This window comes from Misgurnus anguillicaudatus, chromosome 22 (assembly GCF_027580225.2).
Source record: "Misgurnus anguillicaudatus chromosome 22, ASM2758022v2, whole genome shotgun sequence".
Taxonomy (NCBI): domain Eukaryota; kingdom Metazoa; phylum Chordata; class Actinopteri; order Cypriniformes; family Cobitidae; genus Misgurnus; species Misgurnus anguillicaudatus.
In genome coordinates, this window is record NC_073358.2 from 6832557 (window position 1) to 6853931 (window position 21375).

At 36.7% G+C, this 21375-nt stretch overlaps 2 protein-coding genes across 3 annotated transcripts in view; both read left to right on the forward strand.

Annotated features, from left to right (window-relative positions):
• Window positions 1–1218: 1218 nt before the first annotated feature.
• On the forward strand, window positions 1219–2232 carry nanos2 (nanos homolog 2). Its single transcript, XM_055200562.2, has one exon. The coding sequence runs from the start codon at window positions 1620–1622 to the stop codon at window positions 2082–2084; it is 465 nt and encodes a 154-aa protein (XP_055056537.2). The 5' UTR covers window positions 1219–1619; the 3' UTR covers window positions 2085–2232.
• Window positions 2233–2966: 734 nt separating this feature from the next.
• Window positions 2967–21375, forward strand: part of zswim7 (zinc finger, SWIM-type containing 7) — a 49296-nt gene continuing 30887 nt past the window's right edge. The window contains exons 1-4 of one of the 2 annotated variants that reach the window (XM_055200565.2): window positions 2967–3112; window positions 3418–3500; window positions 4136–4157; window positions 7122–7224. In XM_055200565.2, coding sequence (XP_055056540.1) covers window positions 3425–3500; window positions 4136–4157; window positions 7122–7224 — 201 coding nt within the window. In that variant the 5' untranslated portion in view covers window positions 2967–3112; window positions 3418–3424. The remainder of the gene's footprint in view (window positions 3113–3417; window positions 3501–4135; window positions 4158–7121; window positions 7225–21375) is intronic. The other variant, XM_055200563.2, reaches the window with a different exon arrangement.

Below are 21375 nucleotides of genomic sequence, written 5' to 3' on the forward strand. Positions count from 1 at the left end.
AATAAATATAACCATTATAATATTCGTGCTTTGTGGGGTTATAGCTACACTTCCCCCCAGTACAAGCTACCCCACATGAAAAATACTGTAGTATACTTAAGTATTAACTATAGTAAACTGTAGTAAATTATAGTATTTACTACACATAGTATAGTATTTACTAAAGTAAACTGATAAACTGTAGTAACTAGTTCTTACTACAGTAAACTATAGTGTATTGTAGTATACTATATTATAGTATTTAGAGTACTTTTACATTTCCAATAAGGAGGACTGGGAGTGCAAAAATTAAAAATAAATAAATACATGTACAAATATATAAATATATTAATAAATAAATGTAATGATGTGAAAAAAATATAAAATAAATAAATAAATGTAAAAATAAATAAATGTGGAAATAAATAAATGTATAAATAAATTAATTAATTAAAATGTATAAATAAATACAGAAATAAATAAATGGGTTAAAAATATTTTAATAGAAAAATAAATAAATAAAAGTTGCAATACTCATTTATGTATTTTTTTAATTAATCTGCATATTTATTTTTGTATTTATTTATTTATTTATGTTTGTTTTAATTATTTCTTTGTACATGTATTTATTTATTTATTTTTAATTTTAGTAAGTTTCCCATAAATTGCTATAGTATTTTAATACAGTTTACTTTATTATAGAATGGTTCAAAAACACTATAGTATTTACTAGAGTAATTTTACTTCATTTTCTATAGTTAGATTACTATAAATTACTATAGTACTTTTAATACAGTTTACTGTAATATATTTACTATATGGTTCAAAAACACTATAGTATTTACTACAGTAATTTTACTACACATTTTTCTATGGTAATTTTACTATAATATACTATAGTATTTTTTCTTTGGGACTATAGATGTGTAAATACGAAACTGTATCTTAAAGCTATGTATACAACATTTGTAATGTTTCTGTATTTTGACTTTCTAAAATATTTTGTAACTGCGATTGCACTCGCCCTATTCTGCATATTTTTACGTATTTGTTCATTGCACTCGTCCGGTGGTAAATTTTGTTTACCACTAGTGTATTTGCTCATAACTGTTTGAAATTATATATATGTTTGATGTATACAAAAAATACAAACGGCCACTGTGCATTTCTTATAGTAGGCTACTATAGACATTTAAGCGGAGTTTGGGACTTAATTGTCACAAAAATAAAATGTTACAATGTTATACATTTAATAAATGTTATTTTAAAATGTTGCAATTCCACCTGCAAGACACGACGTGGGGTGTAGCTAAGTTTTAAAGCCAGACAGGCAGCTGCGCACGTGCTAGGTAAGTGGCACCCTCCAGACAGGTCGCGCGACACGTGCCACTCCGTAATGATACTATAAAAACAAACAAAACCACGTGCGCGACTCGGTGACCTTTAAAAGACCCCGGGCAAGCAAGACGCGCCGAGGGTCACCGCCAAGTTACCCCAGCCAAGCTCAATGAGACAGCTGTGCGATGCTCCAGACAGGACTCACACTCCATGTCTGGATTATTAAAATGGATACATTATAATGTCCCTATATATACTCGCCTGGAGTCATGGTGTTACAGACCTGATTTCTTGACTTCATCATGAACACCATGCAGTCCAACCGTGATGATGAGAAGACCGCCATCCCTTCACCTGACGGGTGCTTCCTAATGTGGCACGATTATATGGATCTGCACAAAACGCTGTCGGATCTGTTCAACCGAAAGGACACCGGGCAGACCTGCGCAGATGATGAAGGCTTGAAAAACCTTCGTCCCCGGAGGCTGGACAGCGGCTCTGTCGGTAACATCAGCAGCAGCGCCAGCAGCAGCAGCGCATCCTCGTACCGTGATCAGCGCGACAAATGCGGCTTTTGCAAACACAACGGCGAGGCTGTGGAGGTCTACACGAGCCACAGACTTAAATCTAAAGACGGAAAGATCGTATGCCCGGTTTTAAGAACCTACGTGTGTCCGGTCTGCTCAGCCACCGGTGATTGGGCGCACACGCGCCAGCATTGCCCTTTCAGAAGCGCATCTCTTCACCCTCATATTAATGGACTCTAATGTACTTACAGGTTAAACATCTAAGTTTGTGTTAGTATGTTTGTTTGTATACTATGTTGGATTTGTTGCATACATGTGTATACATATTGTTCTCATTGTTGAAAAGTTCAAAGTGTTCTTGTAAAAATAAATATATTTTTCTATTGCATTATTATTTGTATTTAATTGCTTTCAAAATATTTTATCCTTATTTTTAAATAAATGACTTGTGTTGTTTAAAATGCATCGTAAACAAAAACAAAAAGTATAAACATCTAAATATATATAAATATATTAACAATATAAAATCTGTAATTTATGCGAAATATATAGCCTACATAATTAAAAAAAAACTTTGGACACTTAAAAGCCCTTTTTTATTTTAATGCGATTATGTTGTCTTACAAAGAATTAGTACCTCAAGCAAAGTTTAAGTTAACTTAAGCAAAAAAATATGCTAATTAGTTATGTCAGCTGGCTTGACATTTTGTTTTCCAGTTTAATAAAATACATTGTGATCTTCTAGTGTCCTAAATACTCCCAATTCTTTAATTTCTTACGTTATATTTGGAGAAAATTAAGTTGTCCTACCTTTAAATGCACAGTAGATGGCGATATACGTCTATCTTATGTTAATGTACAGTGACTTTTATTTAACGGTTTTTATTTTAAATTAGATTTGTTTTTACATTGTCTATTTTGTTTCATTATGTGTTCCTTTTAAAATTAATTAAGTCGTTCATTTAAATTAAAATAAGTGAATTTAAAATTATATTTAAAGTTAATAAATGTTTTTATTATGCGCGAGTATCAGTAATACTGCTGCTAAAACTTGTCTAATTTTATATATATTCATTATTCTTTACGCATAATTGCCGACTTATGAAACTTTAAAACACAACCTCGGGTTTTAACGTCGAGTTTTTAAACTACAAATCCCACAATTCCATTCAAGCGGTCAACAACTTCCGCAAACCCGGGAAACACGAACACGGTAAAGCCTGACCATCATGCCTGTGTTTGTGCTGTCATATTAACTACATAAACAGGTATGAAGCTCAAATTTTATCATGTTTGTATTTTATTGATAGACATTTTCGATAATTTATCCCTTACTAAAAAGGACAAGAATGATATAAACACTTTAACATCAATGCAGAAGCTATGTCTAGTCTATGATGACTTATTTGTCATTTATTCAAATTAGTTGATATACTAAATACGTTTTTCTCTAAAGAGATGCAGTTTTGTAACACGTGCACTTAACATAATAAGTTTGTAGTAGTTTTACGTTCATAACAATTACAGTAATTATTGTGAGTGACTTATAATGACGTCATGTTTGTATTTTCAGACGCACGATGGGCTCGTGTCTGCTGTCAGTGGCTGAGCAGCTTTTTAAAGACATTCAACGAACCTACTCACAGACAAACCAGAGTAAGACTCTCAGGTGTAGAGAAATATAATGAAAATAAAGCATCATTGCAATTGTTTAGTGTTTTGAAAGCTGTCCCACAGTGAATTTGAGTCATGATGATTTGCTACGTGCTTGTGCGTTCGTGCGTGCTTGGTTGCAGGTGGACATTTGAATCCTAGTAAGATGAGTAATCTGCGTAGTTGGTCTTTTTTCATTTAAATTTCTTTTTTTGCTAAAATGAATTTACCCTTTTAAGGGTTAACATATAAGGGGTCAGTATAGTAGATGTTGTAATATTAAAGTTAAGAACGATAACATTATTTTGCTGAAAAAATGTCAGCTGATGCCAGAGAAGAGTATCAGGGGAGTAATGATTGATGATCACAGTAGGGTTTTAAGATTAAGATGTCATTTTTAATTTGTGCCTGTTTCAGTCTTTTTCCAGGGAACCATAGTAACTGACATAAATAAGTTAAATTTACTGTTTGTTGGCTACTTCGCGGCATGATAGATAGTTATTTTGTTTATCCTGGAATTCAATATATTTAATTTCTAGTTGTTTTGGTAGTGTACAACACACATGCCTTAAAAATATGTTACAAATGCAATTAACTTATATTAACTTTATCATTCTCTTTTTTCAAATGGCCGGCAGTACCAGATGATTTACTTATAGCGTGAGTATTATTTATTCCTCTTCCTAATATGTTCACTACATTGCCAAAATACATGGATGTGTAATGAAATTGTGTGTCTAGTAATTCAGTACATGCCACAGCATGCAGTGATACTTTAGAAAACTGTGTGCTTGCTTCTGAACTACATGCCCACTTTTTGGCGATGGACTTTTAGTCTTCAGCTGGGTCTATAAAAGACTGGTTTACTGAGAACTTAAGTGGCTCGCACATAAATGTGGACCAGACCCCATCACACAACATCAGTGCCTACGAGTGGGACCAAATCCCTACTGCCATGTTCCGACATCCGGTTAGAATACCTTCCCGGAAGATTAAGAGCTGTTATAGTGGCAGGTGTTCGTGCCCATGCATTGAAAATTATAGACCCCCTGAAATAAAATTGCAGTTTTGCGGCTCTTGCTTTATGTTTATTAGCTTTAAAGCCATCTATTCTTCTGGGAAAACGTCCGGTCAATTCCGATCAATTTTGTCCAATCAGTTGGTCTTTGGAATGGAAATGTCCCTTCACCAGTACCACCCTACATCCATCCTAAATCATGACCTACAGCTGTGGTGCAAATCAGGGTCAGAAATTAACCTATCCATTAAGGAGCAATCTTTGCCAGGGTTATTTTTAACCTTTATAATGGCTATTTTTATAATTACCTTTTGTTAAATAAATATACGTTGGCATTTATGTCTTTACATTTACATTTAATCTATTATGTCAACATTTCAGAATAACCCAAACCAATTGACTTTAATTGGATAAGGTAGAAAAATCAAGTTTACTATAAGATTAGTATTCCATATCCAAAATCACCCATCAGATCATAATATTGACCAAGCATAAGTATTCAAAATATTAAGGCGAAAAGGCTTATGGGTATTCCTCTGCATTTTGAACTGAATATTTAAAGTGATATGAACTCAAAATGATTTCAAGGATTTACATATAAAGATTTTCTCATTTTTGGCTCTAAAATGCAATGAAGTGGTATCAAAAAAGCAATCTTTTCACTGCAGAATGTGTATTTGAAATTACATTTATGTTTATTTACACGGTTTGATTAAGTGGTATAAGAAAGCAATATTTTCACTGCAGAAGTTGTATCTGAAATGGCATTTATGTGTATTTGAACAGTCTGTTCAATGCTGCTCCAATGTACCATAAATATATACAGTGCACAACAGTTGCATGATGTTATGAAATTAATGTCATTTTAAAGTATGTAAATGATGAAAATGGCAGAAACAATTAACTTTTAAGGCTAATGGCTTTATACATTTACCGAAAAGCAAAGTAGTATCAGAAGTGTCTTTAAATTGATGTGGATTAGAGAAACCCGGGCAATCAATCCAGAGGACTGCAATATTGAAACCATAATCATTATTGTCTATTATGGCCCATCATACTGTAATCATGATTATTAATGACAAATAACAGAACATTAAGATGTGTGCACTCTATATTCTTGTAATAATAATAAAACAGACATGCCGAGAAGCATTTATAAATAATTTTGTTGCTATTTTCATATTAATGAAAACAAATTGGGGTTATAAGGATAGTTTACCCCAAAATGAAAATTCGGTCCTCATTTACTCACCTTCATGTTGTTTTAAACCTGTATACGTTTCTTTATTCTGTTGAACACAAAAGAATTAAAGGATTAGTCAATTTTCTTAAAAAAAATCCAGATAATTTACTCACCACCATGTCATCCAAAATGTTGATGTCTTTCTTTGTTCGGTCGAGGAGAGATTGTGTTTTTTGGGGAGAACATTGCAGGGTTTTTCTCATTTTGGTGGACTTTGATGGACACCAACACTTAACAGTTTTAATTCAGTTTAAAATTGCAGTTTCAAAGGACTCTAAATGATCTCAAATGAGGCATACAGGTCTTATCTAGCGAAATGATTGTCATTTTTTGCAAGAAAAATAAAAAATATGCACTTTTAAACCACAACTTGGTTTACGTCATCACGTCAAGGGGTCACGGATGACGTATCGAAACTACACCCCAGTGTTTACAAGTGTGGAGAAAGAGGACCGTTCCAATGTTGTTGTATGTCAAATGATACTAATTAATGTCTTTGTGTCAGTTTATTGTTTAAAATGGTCCACAAATGTGCGTTTAATATATGTAACACGTGACCTTTCCACAGCATTACGCAATTACGTGAGGTCGCGCTGGTTCATCACACAGCCGGAGGAAGAAGAAAATTTGTAGATTAAAAGTCATATTTGTATTTTCTCTTGCCAAAAATGACTATCGTTTTGCTAGATAAGACCCTTATGCCTCGTTTGGGATCGTTTAGAGTCCTTTGAAACTGCAATTTTATACTGTATTAAAACTGTGAAGTGTTGGGGTCCATTAAAGTCCATTAAAATGAGAAAAATCCTGGAATGTTTTCCTCAAAAAACATAATTCTTCTCGACTGAACAAAGAAAGACATCAACATTCATACAATACAAAATACATTAAAACCAGCTCTTTCCTCTTGATTGTCAGATATACTTAAGCTTTATCAAGCACACATGTATGCCTTTACGCAACACTTTTCAGATGTCAATGTCTGAATAAATAAAACTATTAAAGTCACCAAGCAGCCATAGGGAGAAGCATTAAACCACAGTAATTATTCTTCTGTGGGAACCATAGTTCTCCAGAAATGGATGTTGACGTCACACGCCCTGAACGTTTTGCATTATTGGGTGAATAATTGACTTCTGATGAGTTTTTGTGGTTGGATTAAGTTGAGGTGACATGAAACCACGATTCTGTAGTATTTATAGGTCTGGTTTGGTTTTATGATGTAGCACTCCCATACTGTTGATTAAAAGAAAGATAAGTTGGTTGCCTACAGCTTCCTGTGAGAATCTTTCTCCACTTTCACTTCTCGTGGCGGTAGAGAGATCACTCATCACATTATCTTTCTGATTTTCCCTTGTTCACTCAGGCTGCGGTTTGTGTTCGGCCCGTGTGCCCTGCAGGCTTTGGACCTGGTGGAGAAGCGCTCTGTCACATGCGTGACATCACCTAGCGGCCGAAAGGCTTTTCAGGTAGGTGCGAGTTTGCTCAAAAGTCATACTCAAAAGTGGACAAAAGTGACCAATGATACCGTATGACAGCATGTCATCTTGAAATATGTTGATGTAAGGAGTAGGACCAGAGGAGCAGTTTTCAACTGTCAAGGATCTCCAAATATGATGAACTTTTTGTGAGAGACCCCCCTTCCTAAACTTTATTTCCATTTATATATAAAGAAACATTGAAACCGTGTTATATCAATAGTACTGTAATTGTAATATTATGAAGACAACATATTGTTTCCAAACTACACTCACCTAAAGGATTATTAGGAACACCATACTAGTACTGTGTTTGACCCCCTTTCACCTTTAGAACTGCCTTAATTCTACGTGGCATTGATTCAACAAGGTGCTGAAAGCATTTTGTTAGAAATGATGGCCCATAACTGCATCTTGCAGTTGATGGAGATTTGTGGGATGCACATCCAGGGCACGAAGCTCCCGTTCCACCACATCTCAAAGATGCTCTATTGGGTTGAGATCTGGGGCCTGTGGGGACCATTTTAGTACAGTGAACTCATTGTCATGTTCAAGAAACCAATTTCAAATGATTCAAGCTTTGTGACATGGTCCATTATCCTGCTGGAAGTAGCCATCAGAGGATGAGTACATGGTGGTCATAAAGGGATGGACGTGGTCAGAAACAATGCTTAACAATGCCCAATTGGCACTAAGGGGCCTAAAGTGTGCCAATAAAACATCCCCCACACCTTTACACCACCACCACCACCAGCCTGCACAGTGGTAGCAAGGCATGATGGATCCATGTTCTCATTCTGTTTACACCAAATTCTGACTCTACCATCTGAATGTCTCAACAGAAATCAAGACTCATCAGACCAGGCAACATTTTTCCAGTCTTCAACTGTCCAATTTTGGTGAGCTCGTGCAAATTGTAGCCGTTTTTTTTACTATTTGTAGGGGAGATGAGTGGTACCCGGTGGGGTCTTCTGCTGTTGTAGTCCCCGCCTCAAGGTTGTGTGTGTTGTGGCTTCACAAATGCTTTGCTGCATACCTTGGTTTTAACGAGTGGTTATTTCAGTCAAAGTTGCTCTTCTATCAGCTTGAATCAGTCGGCACATTTTCCTCTGACCTCTAGCATCAACAAGGCATTTTCGCCCACAGGACTGCCGCATACTGGATGTTTTTCCATTTTCATATCATTCTTTGTAAACCTTAGAAATGGTTGTGTGTGAAAATCCCAGTAACTGAGCAGATTGTGAAATACTCAGACCGGCCCGTCTGGCACCAACAACCATGCCACGCACAAAATTGCTTAAATCACCTTTCCTTCCCATTCTGACATTCAGTTTGGAGTTCAGGAGATTGTCTTGACCATAACCACACCCCTAAATGCATTGAAGCAACTGCCATGTGATTGGTTGATTAAATAATTGCATTAATAAGAAATTTAACAGGTGTTCCTAATAATCCTTTAGGTTAGTGTATAATTCAGACTCTCATCGTCTCATCCGTCTCTCGTCAGCTACCGGAGTGGACGGTACCCATAAATGAAAACCAAATTTCAAAATGCCTGCTAATGACCTCATTGAAAGAGACGAGCGAAACAGTGACATAGTCGCTTGTAATGTGTATGGGGCATTATAGTGTATTATTACACAGTATTAAATATAAATATGTCTTTAAACTTATTCCCCACCAGCGTTTTTTTTTTTTAAAGTTGCCAGCCAGCCTACACATTATTTCTTTCAAAAAATTTACTTTTATACTGCCCAGCTTTATTAGACACTATAGGGTCAACAATGCATGGACCACATAACTAAACAACACTTTAAATGTTTTCAGTTTTAATTTTATTCTGCCAAAATTTTTTATACCACATCATAAGAATGTATCTCGTGTCTGCTCTGAAACACATAATTGTCACATTTTATAAGCGTTTTAGTCAGTTTAAATGAAGCAGTGTCATCTGCCTGAATGGTGAGTCCAAACATTTTCTCTGACCGGTCAACCCCTGATTTTCCTAAATAATCTCACCATGACCTACAGTCAGAAGTCCCGACACCACCCACTGAACCCCACAGAATGAATCGTAATGTGTTTTGGAACAGCAAGTCAAAAGTTTAAATGCCGTAGGACTGACTAGTTTTCCCCAAAACACCTACACAGTGACACCATAGAGGAAACTACGAAGGAGAAACATTACAGTAAAACAAAGAAAATAGTATTGCACTGAAATTTAATGCCTGTTTTATGACCTGCTGTGATTCAGCAATCATTAAACGATAGTTCACCCAAAAATGAAAATAATGTCATTAATGACCCACCCCCACGTCGTTCCAAACTCGCAAGACCTCCATTCATCCTCGGAACACAGCTGAAGATGTTTCAGATTTAGTCCGAGAGCTTGTTGACCCTTCATTGAAAATCTATACGATGTACGGTCCATGTCCAGAAAGGTAATAAAAACACCATCAAAGTAGTCCATGCGACACCAGTGGGTCAGCCAGAATGTGTTGAAGCATCGAAAATACATTTTGGTCCAAAACTAACAAAAACTATGACTTTTTCTCTTGAAGTCACATGACTGCAATGACGCGGATGACGTACGACGCAGCTAACGTGTTATCTGGTGCGCCCCAGCTGTTTACACTCTGAGGGGGCGCACACTGTAAGTTTGACGATAACACGTCATCCGCGTCACTGCAGTCACGTGACTTTAGTCTCACGCATGCGAATAGAGTCGTATTTTTTTATTTTTGGGCCAAAATGTATTTTTCGATGCTTCAACACATTCTATCTGACCCACTGATGTCACATGGACTACTTTGATGATGTTTTTATTACCTTTCTGGACATGGACAGTATATCGTACATAGATTTTCAATGAAGGGTTAACAAGCTCTCTGACCAAATCTGAAACATCTTAAACTGTGTTCCGAAGATGAACTGAGGTCTTACGAGTTTGGAACGACATAAGGGTGAGTCATTAATGACATTATTTTCATTTTGAGGTGAACTACCCCTTATATGTCATATTTTACGTGGTGTAATTTGTATTCATATGCTAGTAATTGTAAAACGATTGCATTTTTAGGTATTTTCCAGTAACTTTTTAGTGTTGAATGATGAAATGAGTCAGTGTTTGTGCAGCTGAGTGGGATACACAGAGATTTCTATCACTCATGTCACATGAAACATCTCTTGTTGTAATAGCAGCTTGTTTTACTCAGGGGTAGGAATTGTCGGTCCTGGAGTGCCGATGTCCTGCAAAATTTAGCTCCTACCCTGATAAAACCTCGCCTAGACCTTGAATAGTTGTTCAGATTCGCTTGATTATAGCTGCAGCTAAACTTTGAAGGACATCGGCACTCCTGGAACGACGTTGCCTACCCCTGGTGTAGCTGATCGTGTAATATTTAACCCTGAGGTTTGGCAACGCTGTGACCTAGTCCTAGTGTTTTCGCACACACACTGGCGACTTATTTTCTGATAGAAACACATTTAAAAGTGCATTTTTTAAATTAATAATTTCAGTTAAATTTAGTGAATAAACATTTTATGTCATCCATAACCCTTTTATAGGGGGTCACCCTTGCTCCTCTGCACAGCCCTTTAGCCATAACTACAGTATATTTACAACATGGCCTTCTGTAGCTTATTGCTTAACGGGTAAATTGTGTTCTGTTGTGAGTACATTTCGAATTGCCTTCCTCTTTGACTGTGGTAAGACTTTAGTCAGCGAGTTTGTTATCTGCTGTGAAATATATTTGAGGAAGACTTTTATAGATTGTTGCTGAAACAGTCAGTGGTGTTGAAATGTGATTACTCAGTAAAAACAAGAAATAAGATGTATAGAAGTGATGTCAGACAGTGACACTAATACGCCTTGAGAAAATATTGGGTAAGGGTTTCGTAAATGGTGTGTTTTCGCAAATATTTTCTTCTTCATAATCAGTTTCTGGATGGTTTTATTGTCTCTTGCTGTTAACCTCATTGCATGCTGTTATTTTGATGTAGGAGTTATAGTAGGCTTGGGCGGTAATACGGTAATATGGTATACCGCGGGATCTAAAAATAGCAAAGGTATCAGTTTCTATACCGCCATACCGGCATTAAAAAAAAAAACAATGAACTTATATAGCAGACAAGGATTAAATATTAAATTAGGGAGGGCGAAATCTAAAAATTTTCTTTACCTACCATCGAGCCATTAACCAAAGAGTTTAAAATATGTTACGCTGTTTGAAATAACAGCTATTTCGAGCTGCGCATGCAATTTCGCAACTCTGTCGCATCTCTCTTCTGCTCTGCCTCCGGCTCATCCGAAACATCATTCCCGCAAACGCGTCGCCGAGGAGCTTGTATGCTGCTTATGCAATCGGAGGACAAATGACTCCTTAGTTTCAAAATGGTTTGGGTAAGGTGATCGCGTGGAAAATAAAGGCGTTTGTCTCATTAGAAAGCTCATTTGAAACATTGCCGCGGCTTATTTAAGAAAATGACAGCTTCGAAGAGAAGCCGCTTAAGTTTGAGGTAGTGCTAAAAATAATAAAGAAAGATGATGATCATCATCACCTTATCAGTTAGCACTGAAATGTAGATGTAATCCATTTCCAAATCTAAACCCATCTTATGCGGAATGTTGCCTAATAGAATGCAACACGATGGATAAAACAGGCACCTTCAGAATGCATAAAAGATGCACCGCCAAGGCAGGTCTAACTCACTCTGTGCCTTCTAATAACGACTAGAACAACTCTTTTGTATAATTATAATTACTTTTTTATTTTTCAAAAAGACAAGTGTCAACTTCTGTTAAGTGAAACATGGACGATGCAATGCTCTGCTTATGCGAGCCGCAAGAAAGCCCTTGTCTGCTTTAGAAAGAATGCAGCAAAGATATTTAATGCTAATGTATGAGTTTCATAAATTTATGGTGAGATCCGTGCGTTCTAGTTAACAATGCAATGCAAGCGAACGCGCCGTGCCAGCGCCTCCATGTCACGGTTATTATATTCTCTAGTATATTTGCTTTTTATTTATTAAATACATGCAATTGGTTGATGAAACATTTCTTAAAATTAAGACACAATTTATACAAAACGAAATTCACTTTAAAGAAAGGCTTTTTACAAAACAAAACCTAATTAACTGGTAAAAATGTCTAATGATTTACAAAAACAAAACTTAATCTGCACTTTACTGTTAAAAGACGTAAATGTTAATAATTTGGAATACAACCAGGAAAGACTTTCGTTTTAATTATTTTATTGCTGGATTTTACAAAAAAAATATTTTTATTTTATATGCTGGAATATGCAGAAATATAAGTTAACAGAAGGAGGACTTTCGTTATTTCATTAAAATATGGTGGAATGTGCAGAAAATAGGTTTAAATGTTGAGCAATTTTTTTCAAGTCTTGCTTTGATAACATTTTAGCTTGATGCAATGTGAGTGCACAAAACCAAGCGCCGTGACCTCGCGCCAGAACCCAAATGCCCTGACCTTGCGCCAAATGTTTTTATTGGTTTATAAGTACAAACAGGCGAGTTATGAAAAATTGAGTGTGAGGGATTTGTTCACTTCACACAAAAAGATCCTGGAAATTGGAATGAGATGGCTAACTGTAGTAGCGTTTAGTCCACTGTCTATAATAGCCTAATTAAGAGATCACTTTTTAACCAGCAACTGGTTAATTCTGTTTGACCTTTGTATTTAACTTTTTTATAAACTGCTGGTTGTTGCTAATAAAAGTTGTTAATATTGTTGTGCATGTTATTTTGCTATTTTTTCAGTATTAGTGTTTGGTATTCAGTTTCTGAAGGGTTTAGCCACAAGCCAACATTATGGTGACGCTGTCTGAGCCTTACGTCATAATTTTATAATTATTCACGGTAATACCGTATACCGGGGTAAAATAGGGAGGCGGTTTGATGGTATCAAAATTTGGATACCGCCCAAGCCTAAGTTATAGTATAAGTTATTACTATGCAGATTAGTTTGGCAAGTAGGTGCGAAGTGAAATTACGTGAATGAATTTAGCTGTGTGAAACCACTGTGCTGAATAAAGATCAGGACCTACAGTGTAAAATTGTCTTAAAAAGCTTTCAAGCATGTCCCAGACTTCAGATTGAATTTATTTTCAATATACTGTATTGTCTTTGGTCTAGACCTCATTTATACCAAATGCAAAGGTGAATTTGATTTCATGGTTTAATATTCGATGCTTGGTCGTCTTGTGAAGTCAACAAACAAAACTTTGCAGGACTGCTGCAGAAGTCCGTTGGCATCGATGCAGCAGGCGATCTCTAGTGGGTCATTTTGCATTGGACAGGAAATGTTTCAGTAGCCGACATCCCCCTCCGTCCTTTCTTTGTGGTATAGGAGGCTTCATTAATATCACATTTGGATTGTCATACTGTATTCAGATCAGCCTTTCTTAATAACATCCTGCCCTGAGGACTTTGTCTGGCTGTCAGACCTCATTCATATTTACATTTATGCATTTGGTGGACGCTTTTATCCAAAGTGACTTACGTTGCATTCAATGCATTATTAGTGGTGTACAGCGTTAAACCTCAAACACGGTACAGTTATTGCTATTGTGAATGAATTACATTGATGTGATTTGATATTACTTCAGTCTGCTGATTTAAATAGATTTGTGGCAGATTTTATTAGGGGTGCACCGAAATTTCGGCCGAAAATGGCATTATCGGTTTCGGCACGAAATAAAAAATCCAACCGAAAATGAATGTCAACCGCGCCCCTCCCATCTGTACGCTAGCGCTTGGGTTTCACTCACGGTGATCAGTCGTCACCCACCCCTCCCCTTCGTGCTCAAGCAGGTTTCACTCACGGTCGAGCTGTTTGCACGCGTCTGCAAAGATTAAGCATGTCTTGATGTGTAGACTTTAGAAAGAGTCGCGCTAATGTGTCTCATACTGTAATCCATTAACATACATTTGGCTAATAAAGCAATGAAACACAACGTAACGTTTTTATGTGGAGCGACTGTTGCGCTGTTTGAGATTCACCCTCCTTCTTTATGTGTGCGCGCGCGTTTAAGTACCCTTAATAGTGCACATACGAGAGAGACACGTTTAATTGCGGTTATTGACAGGCTACATATAAACAAAATTCTCTCCACACTATTATTTTTCTAATAAAAACATTAATCTATTCATACACTTAAGACATAAACAACAGTCAGATTAACCTACTTAAGTCTGTGTCATTAATGTTGATCAAACAACCCATGACAAAGAGACAAATAGCTCTAAAAAATAATAATATATTTAATTTATTGTGTTATGATTCATTTAGTTTGATTTCTGGACCTAATGCTAATTTCAGACCTTATTAATGTACAACTTTGTCCTTTTTATAAATTTTTGCAATTTCTTTATTGTTTATTAGATTTTTTCCTCCCGCTTTTTGCTGATCGGAAAAATAATCTGATCTGTGCCTCAAAAACTGTAATGTGATCCCAACTGTGAGTTTTTTGATCCGTCACACAGCCTAGTACACAGTGATAGCCATAAATACAATTGTACTAATAATTGGCATAATAATTTTTTTCGGTGTTTCGGTTTCGGTTTTTCGGCCTTGGTTTTCGGTTTTCGGTTTCGGCCAAGAATTTTCATTTCGGTGCATCCCTAGATTTTATTTATTGTGCAAATGCAGGTATAAAGCAAGGCAAGTGGTCCAGTGATGTATTTTGCTTGTTTATTCAAGCAAAAGTCAATGATTTTGCAAAGGTTACAAGGTGTTGTTGTGGTGATGTGCTGTGTATGTGGTACACGGTGTTGTGAACAGAATGCTAAAAACCTCTTTATCTTGTGGGTCAGGCAATACAGCCTTTTGTATATTTCTATAGTAACTTTGCACAAGTAGGTAGTTAGTGTTCCTGTTGCTCTGTTGTGTTGCGGTAGCAGCAAAAAGATTGAGAGTTTGATTACTAGGAAGCACATGCACTGATAAAAATGTAAAGCTTGAATGCATTGTAAGTCACTTTAGATAAGGGTGTCTGCCAAGTGCATAAATCTAAATGTAGGGCTGCACGATTCGGAGAAAAAATCTAATTGCGATTTTTCTGCTCAAAATTGCGATTCGCGATTTAAAGTGCGATTCATTAGTATATAATAAAAGAGCTACATCCAGGTTTGTTGTGGTGGTTTTAATAGCACCAAAGAAAGATGCTGTGCTACTGTTTATTTAAAACCTCTTAAACATTGTGCCAAGATCTCTGCAGGACTTTGCTCTTCTGCAGACAAACTTTTTTTTTTTAAATCTAAGAACATTAAAAAAAATACAATTTAACAAAAATGTATTGAAAGTTTTATTTAAAATAACATATAGGCCAATGTATTTTGGCTGTCACTACAACAATGCTTCTGACAAGCAAATGTTTAGTTTTTTCTTTTAATCTAAAGACTACACTCATCTTGTTTTACTTTTCAGGCATCTGTAATAAATGTAAATATATTAGTTATTAGAATCTATGATTTAACATAAGCAAAAAATACAAATAAAAGACTGCACAGTCCTCACTGTAGGATTTTAAATGTGGAGCTGCAGAAGCTTGTTCAGTTAAGAGTAAGGACTGATTTTAATTTTTGGTGTGTAATAAACATTTCTGCACAGAAAGCACCAGGTTACTGTCACTTTAAGACACAAGACAGCTTTAAAACTGCTCTGCTTCAATATACTGATAAACATCCAGCTGTTTATGTTCACTTAGACAAGAAAGAAAACTTAAGTTTAGTGATCACGCGTGTGCTGACTGCTCTCTGTGTGCGCGCTTCATGAACCCTCGTGCCTGTAGGTGCAGATGTGCGCGTGCAACAAAGTATAATGTACCTCTTTCGTCTGCTGTGTTCCGGGCTTTAATGAAAGCTGCTTATAGTCTGATGAGGCGCTTGTCATTGTTTGCGATGCATGACGAGAAACGGACGTATATACACCTTTCTTTAAGTCCAACATTACACAAAAGGGAAATGTTTTCGCGCATTTCTGTCCTTTCATTTGCCGTTTAATGAGTTATAATGGGTTTTTAAAATGACTGAATCCAAAATCTGCCAACTTCATGACATTCCGCGTTGTGCAGTTAATTCCATTTGTATGCATTTTGCGATTCTGTCCGTGTTTTCGCCATCGCGGAAATCATATGGCCGTACACTTTGTTGGGGAGTTGAACTGCTGCTCGCTCATGTTTTCCAAATGGTGTTATCTGACGTGTAGTCAGCACCTCAGTGTTAATGCACTCTATTGGTTTAAACTGCATCAAACGTAAAATCCGCATGAAGCGCAATGTCAAAAAGTAGATGATTGTTATATTTGATAGTTTTGAATCGAAACAATCGCAGCTCTTGCGATTCGAAAATCGCATCCATTCACATCGCGATTTCGGTTTAAAAACGATTAATCGTGCAGCCCTATCTAAATGTAATCCTTGAAAGTTTGTGAATCTGGGGAAAAGTTTTAGGCCTTGGGAAGTTTTTGAAAATATACATACATGGATACAGGTCATTGAAGGGCTTGAATCTATTTTATGCAAGACGTTTTCTGGAAAAAAAATCCAGGATATTCCCTGTGTAGTGTAGGATCATAAAAATTCTAGACTTTTTAAGCACACGTGCTAAACTGTTCGCGTTACATGCTTATATCTTCTGTATGCGAATGTTGATTCATACCAAAATGCTTTTTTGCATAGTTGTGTTTGACACATGAAAACGTCTCGGGTTACGTATGTAACTGTTGTTCCCTTAGAAGCAGTGGCGGTTCTAGACAAATTTCATTAGGGGGGCCAAGGAGGGGCCAGTGTTTTACCAGAGGGGCACATAAAAAAATGGCAAGAAATTATATTTAAAGATTATAGGGGTGGTTACAGGAATTAGTTTAAGATAGGACTAGGCCTTAGTTTAATTAGGAAATATAACTACTTTTAACAAACATGCCTTACTAAATAAATTACTTGTGTGCATTTTGAAGCAAAACAAAAGGCACTGGTGTATTTTAAGATATGGCATTCAGAGGCGCGGGAAGATATTTTCGGTAGGGGGTGCTGGGGTGCGGGGGGGGGGGGGGTATAGTTATAGAATTCTAATTCTAAAATTCTATTTTCTGCTACTATCCTCTGGCCGGGCCGGGCCGTTGATTAAGCATATTTAATATTTAATCATTACTTTATTAGCCTCATTTGGTGGGGAGAAAACTATGCCATATTATCAGAAATATTATATCATCATCTAAATCATCTTCATCTAAATAAATAAATAATCAGATATTCGTTTAAATTTTCAAATAACAGTATGCTCTATTAAAAATCAGTTTTGACTTAGTTCAAAACCAGCAACATGATTTTAAACAATAATTTAATTAGAAATATTTAATTCAAATGTTTCAGTTGTTATTTACTTACTTTATTTTTATGTTAATTGCAATTCATGTCATAGTAATCTTCAGTTTCAATTTTGCTTTTAAAATGCTACATTTTCATATTTTTTATCTATTTACTTACACGGAGATACGGAGTCATTAACGAATATTTTATTATCAGAGTGCAGCATTTTATCAAGGTTTTCTGGTCTAATTAAATAAAACGGAAAAAAACTAAAAGGGTCATTTTTAAAGTTGGGTTAAAAGAATTTTGATATTAGCAGCGTTTTTAAGATTTTCCAAAACAGCTCGCGTTTCTAAATAAGGCTTGCGCCGAAAATGTCATTTTATAGATTGCACTCATTCCCTTCACACATATATTATTCGTGCTTTAAGGGGTTTATAATTTAGAGCTGTTCCAGTAAATACGTGATTATGTCTGGCCGAATATTTTCTCTGTTATTCGAATGAATTCGTTATTCGTTTTGAAGCTATTATCCGTGCCCTTCCGAATAACGTATTCGGCTTCGGGCACATCCCTATTATAGACTATATTTAGGCCAAAGTAACAATGTGTCCAAAAAGTTACACAAACTACAAAATGATTTGTAAAACTTACAAAATGCAACACGAGTCATGTGAGGAGTCTCCTCCGGCACCCATCACGCACCGGGTCTGCTATTCTGTATGATGTAGCTTAAGTGCAACATGGAGTTTCCAGCGAACCAGTTATACATTCTCACTCGTGCCAGTAGCCTACGCCTTCTTTGTTTTCCTTTGCTTAAGTTTGTAATATGTATTCGTGCTTTAATTTTAACATAGAAACTTTATTGACATCACTTGAGTTAAGGCGATTTAGTGGACCTTTCAATTCACGGGTTTCATTTAATTCTATTTTTAAACGTAAATGTAATATTAAGTTTTAAGTTTTGTTTCAGTTTGCAATGCCTCCTGCACGGCGGTGTAAAAATAAGATATTTTTAGACTTTAAAATTCAAACATCATATCCTAAATTGTTGGAATATATTCCATATGTATTCATTTGGATTTATAGATGTTTAACATTAAAATCGATGCATGGGAATAATTTATATTAATTTTTAAAATACCCACCACTTTTAAATGCGCATGTTCCTTATTGTACATTGAGGCTTTACAATTTAGTTCCTTTCATGTCGTTTTAATAATTTACTTAAATCTTTTTACTTTAAATGTTTACTTTAAATGTTCTTTTACATTTACATGTGCGTTAAACACAATTTGGCTATATTTTTAAATGGTTTTTGAAAAGATTACCTTTTTCTGATATGTGAGTCATTTGGACAAATAACGCTAGTCCTTGGGACTTTTGGGCTGTGTTTTTGAAAAAAAAATCTTCTGAGACATTGCGAAGCTGATAGATAGGCTACAGATAGCCTAGTAATTCGTTCTATGTGGCTGTGAGTGTGCGTGCTTGTGTGTTATGCTTACACGTATACGCAGCTTATTCCTAAATCGCATTCACATTGTCAAAACAAATCTGATTGGCTAATACACACTGAAATAAATTAAATAATTTTAAAATTACTAAATTAATCATTCTCTCTTCATCACACAGCCCAAACATGATTACATACAAAATGTATTGGAACAGTAACAAACAACAATCAGAGACATTTATAAGCTATCATTTTATGGTCAACGCAGTTTTAAATCTTTGCCACCAGGGGGTGCTGCGGTACCTGCAGCACCCTCACTTCCCGCGCCCATGATGGCATTGCAAGTTTTTTTCAGTTTGGACAGCTCTTACATTTATTTTAGACTAGGACTAGTCTAATCCCTTTCCGGGAAACTGCCCTGTAAACGTTATTTTACTTTACAATCATATAAATATTTATTTAATACAAAAGTGAGTGCAGGTGCAAAAGGGGAGCTGGGCTCTTTTCTAAAGCCCCCCAACCTAAAAGCATGCGAGCCTACTCAATAAACTTTATGAAATGCAAACTTTTATAAAGACAAACGTTTGTTTTAGTTTACTTATAAACACACATTGCTAGACAGTTAGGGACCACAATGTAATCAATATTTAAAATAATATTTATTTTAAACTGTAAACATTTTTATATGTAACATTTTATTATATTCCTCCACTTTTATGCACGTATATGTAAGAGCATAATTACGGCGCTTTTTACAATGTGTAAACTTTAAAAAGTTAGCGAGATGTTGGTTTTGCCGGTTGTTGATGAGTAACAGCTGTGAATGATCACCGCGCTTAAGCAGCCACGTCACAGGAGAACAAGTGAACAGTGTCCCAATGTCAAGTGAGTTAGAGTCCTTACCAGTGCCCAAACCTGCATACACATTCTCAACATCGGGAGATTGGGAACGCATTGAGACACTCGCCAAGCAGCACCTGCAGCCAGCTACAGTGGTTGTGTGTGGCGCTTTAATCTGCCCGTGAAGATCGTTGCGTCGCATTAGTTCCGCTTTTCGCGCTCGCGTGTAAATTCAAAATAAATGCATACTTTTTTATTTGGTCAGCACGGGGTGGCCACAGGGGTGGCCAGGAACATGTCTACAGAGGCACGGGCCACCCTTGGCCTCCGTGTAGAACCGCCACTGCTTAGAAGGGAATGCGACACTGCGTCTCCCTTGCCATACTTCCTGCGTCCCTGTAAAGCCGTCTTTGGCAATATTTAACAGAGCTATATACTTCCTGGCTCCCGCGTCACCCTAGCTGTTTCTCAATGTCAAGGATACTTCCTTGGCAGGACTAGTCCTTACAAGTCACTTCCTTCAGAGGCTAGGCGAGGCTCATCTTAAGCATTCGTAGAACACGTTAAATGGAACAGGCTAGCTAGTGCACGTCATTGCGTGATTGAAAGGTGTGCTTTCGGTGATGCGCGCATAGGATTGTCGGTGATTTCAGCGCGTGAAGAGCGCAAAGGATACAAATTTGCATCCTTTCCTGTATATGGGATATTTCTCGAACGAAGGACTCAGTCCTTGGCTGAAATTTCGAGGATCCTCGACATTGGAACAGTCCTTCGACGGACGTCGATGACGTACCATCCTCGAAATTCTAGCTTCCGAGGATCCTTCCTTGATTTTGAGAAACGGCTCCTGTCTTTGTCGTTAAGCCTCACCATTGGTTGAATTTGATATACACATTCAGATGCACTTACCCCTGGAGGCGTCCCCAAAATGTCACATCAGTGACACAGCATGAGTTCCCTCGAAAGGGAACTGTAACAATGTATCTTAAAAGGTAACACGATGGAATTTTGTTCTTACTTGAAATGTGTCCTCACATTTAGTCCTTGAATTTGACGGTATTGGACCTGGAAGGTCCTTGAAAGGTCCTTGAATTTGAATTTAACTAATAGGGCTGCACGATAAATCGCATGTGTTTGTCACGCGCATCACGTCAGTAATGCCAGTTCCTTGATTAGTATTAAATCGCCATCAGCTGTTTTCAGGTGGAGCAGCTTTAACTACACAGAGCCGTAGTTCACTGACAATCGGGGCAATTTCGCATGAATTATCGCAGACGTATCGCCTGCGATATGTATGCGATATGGCCCAGCTTGTCAGTGAACTACGGCTCTGTGCAGTTAATGTCACGCCATCTGAAAGCAGCTGTTGGCGATTTAATACTAATCAAGGAACCGGCATTACTGACGTGATGCGCGTGGTATCGCATGCGATTTATCGTGCAGCCCTATTATCTAATGTGTGGGAACCCTGAAAATTAAGCACATGGCAATTTATCGGAATCATGTCGAAATGGTCTT

Coding starts and splice junctions, on each gene's coding strand:
- nanos2 (XM_055200562.2), top strand. CDS start 1,620: ATGAACACCATGCAGTCCAACCGTGATGATGAGAAGACCGCCATCCCT.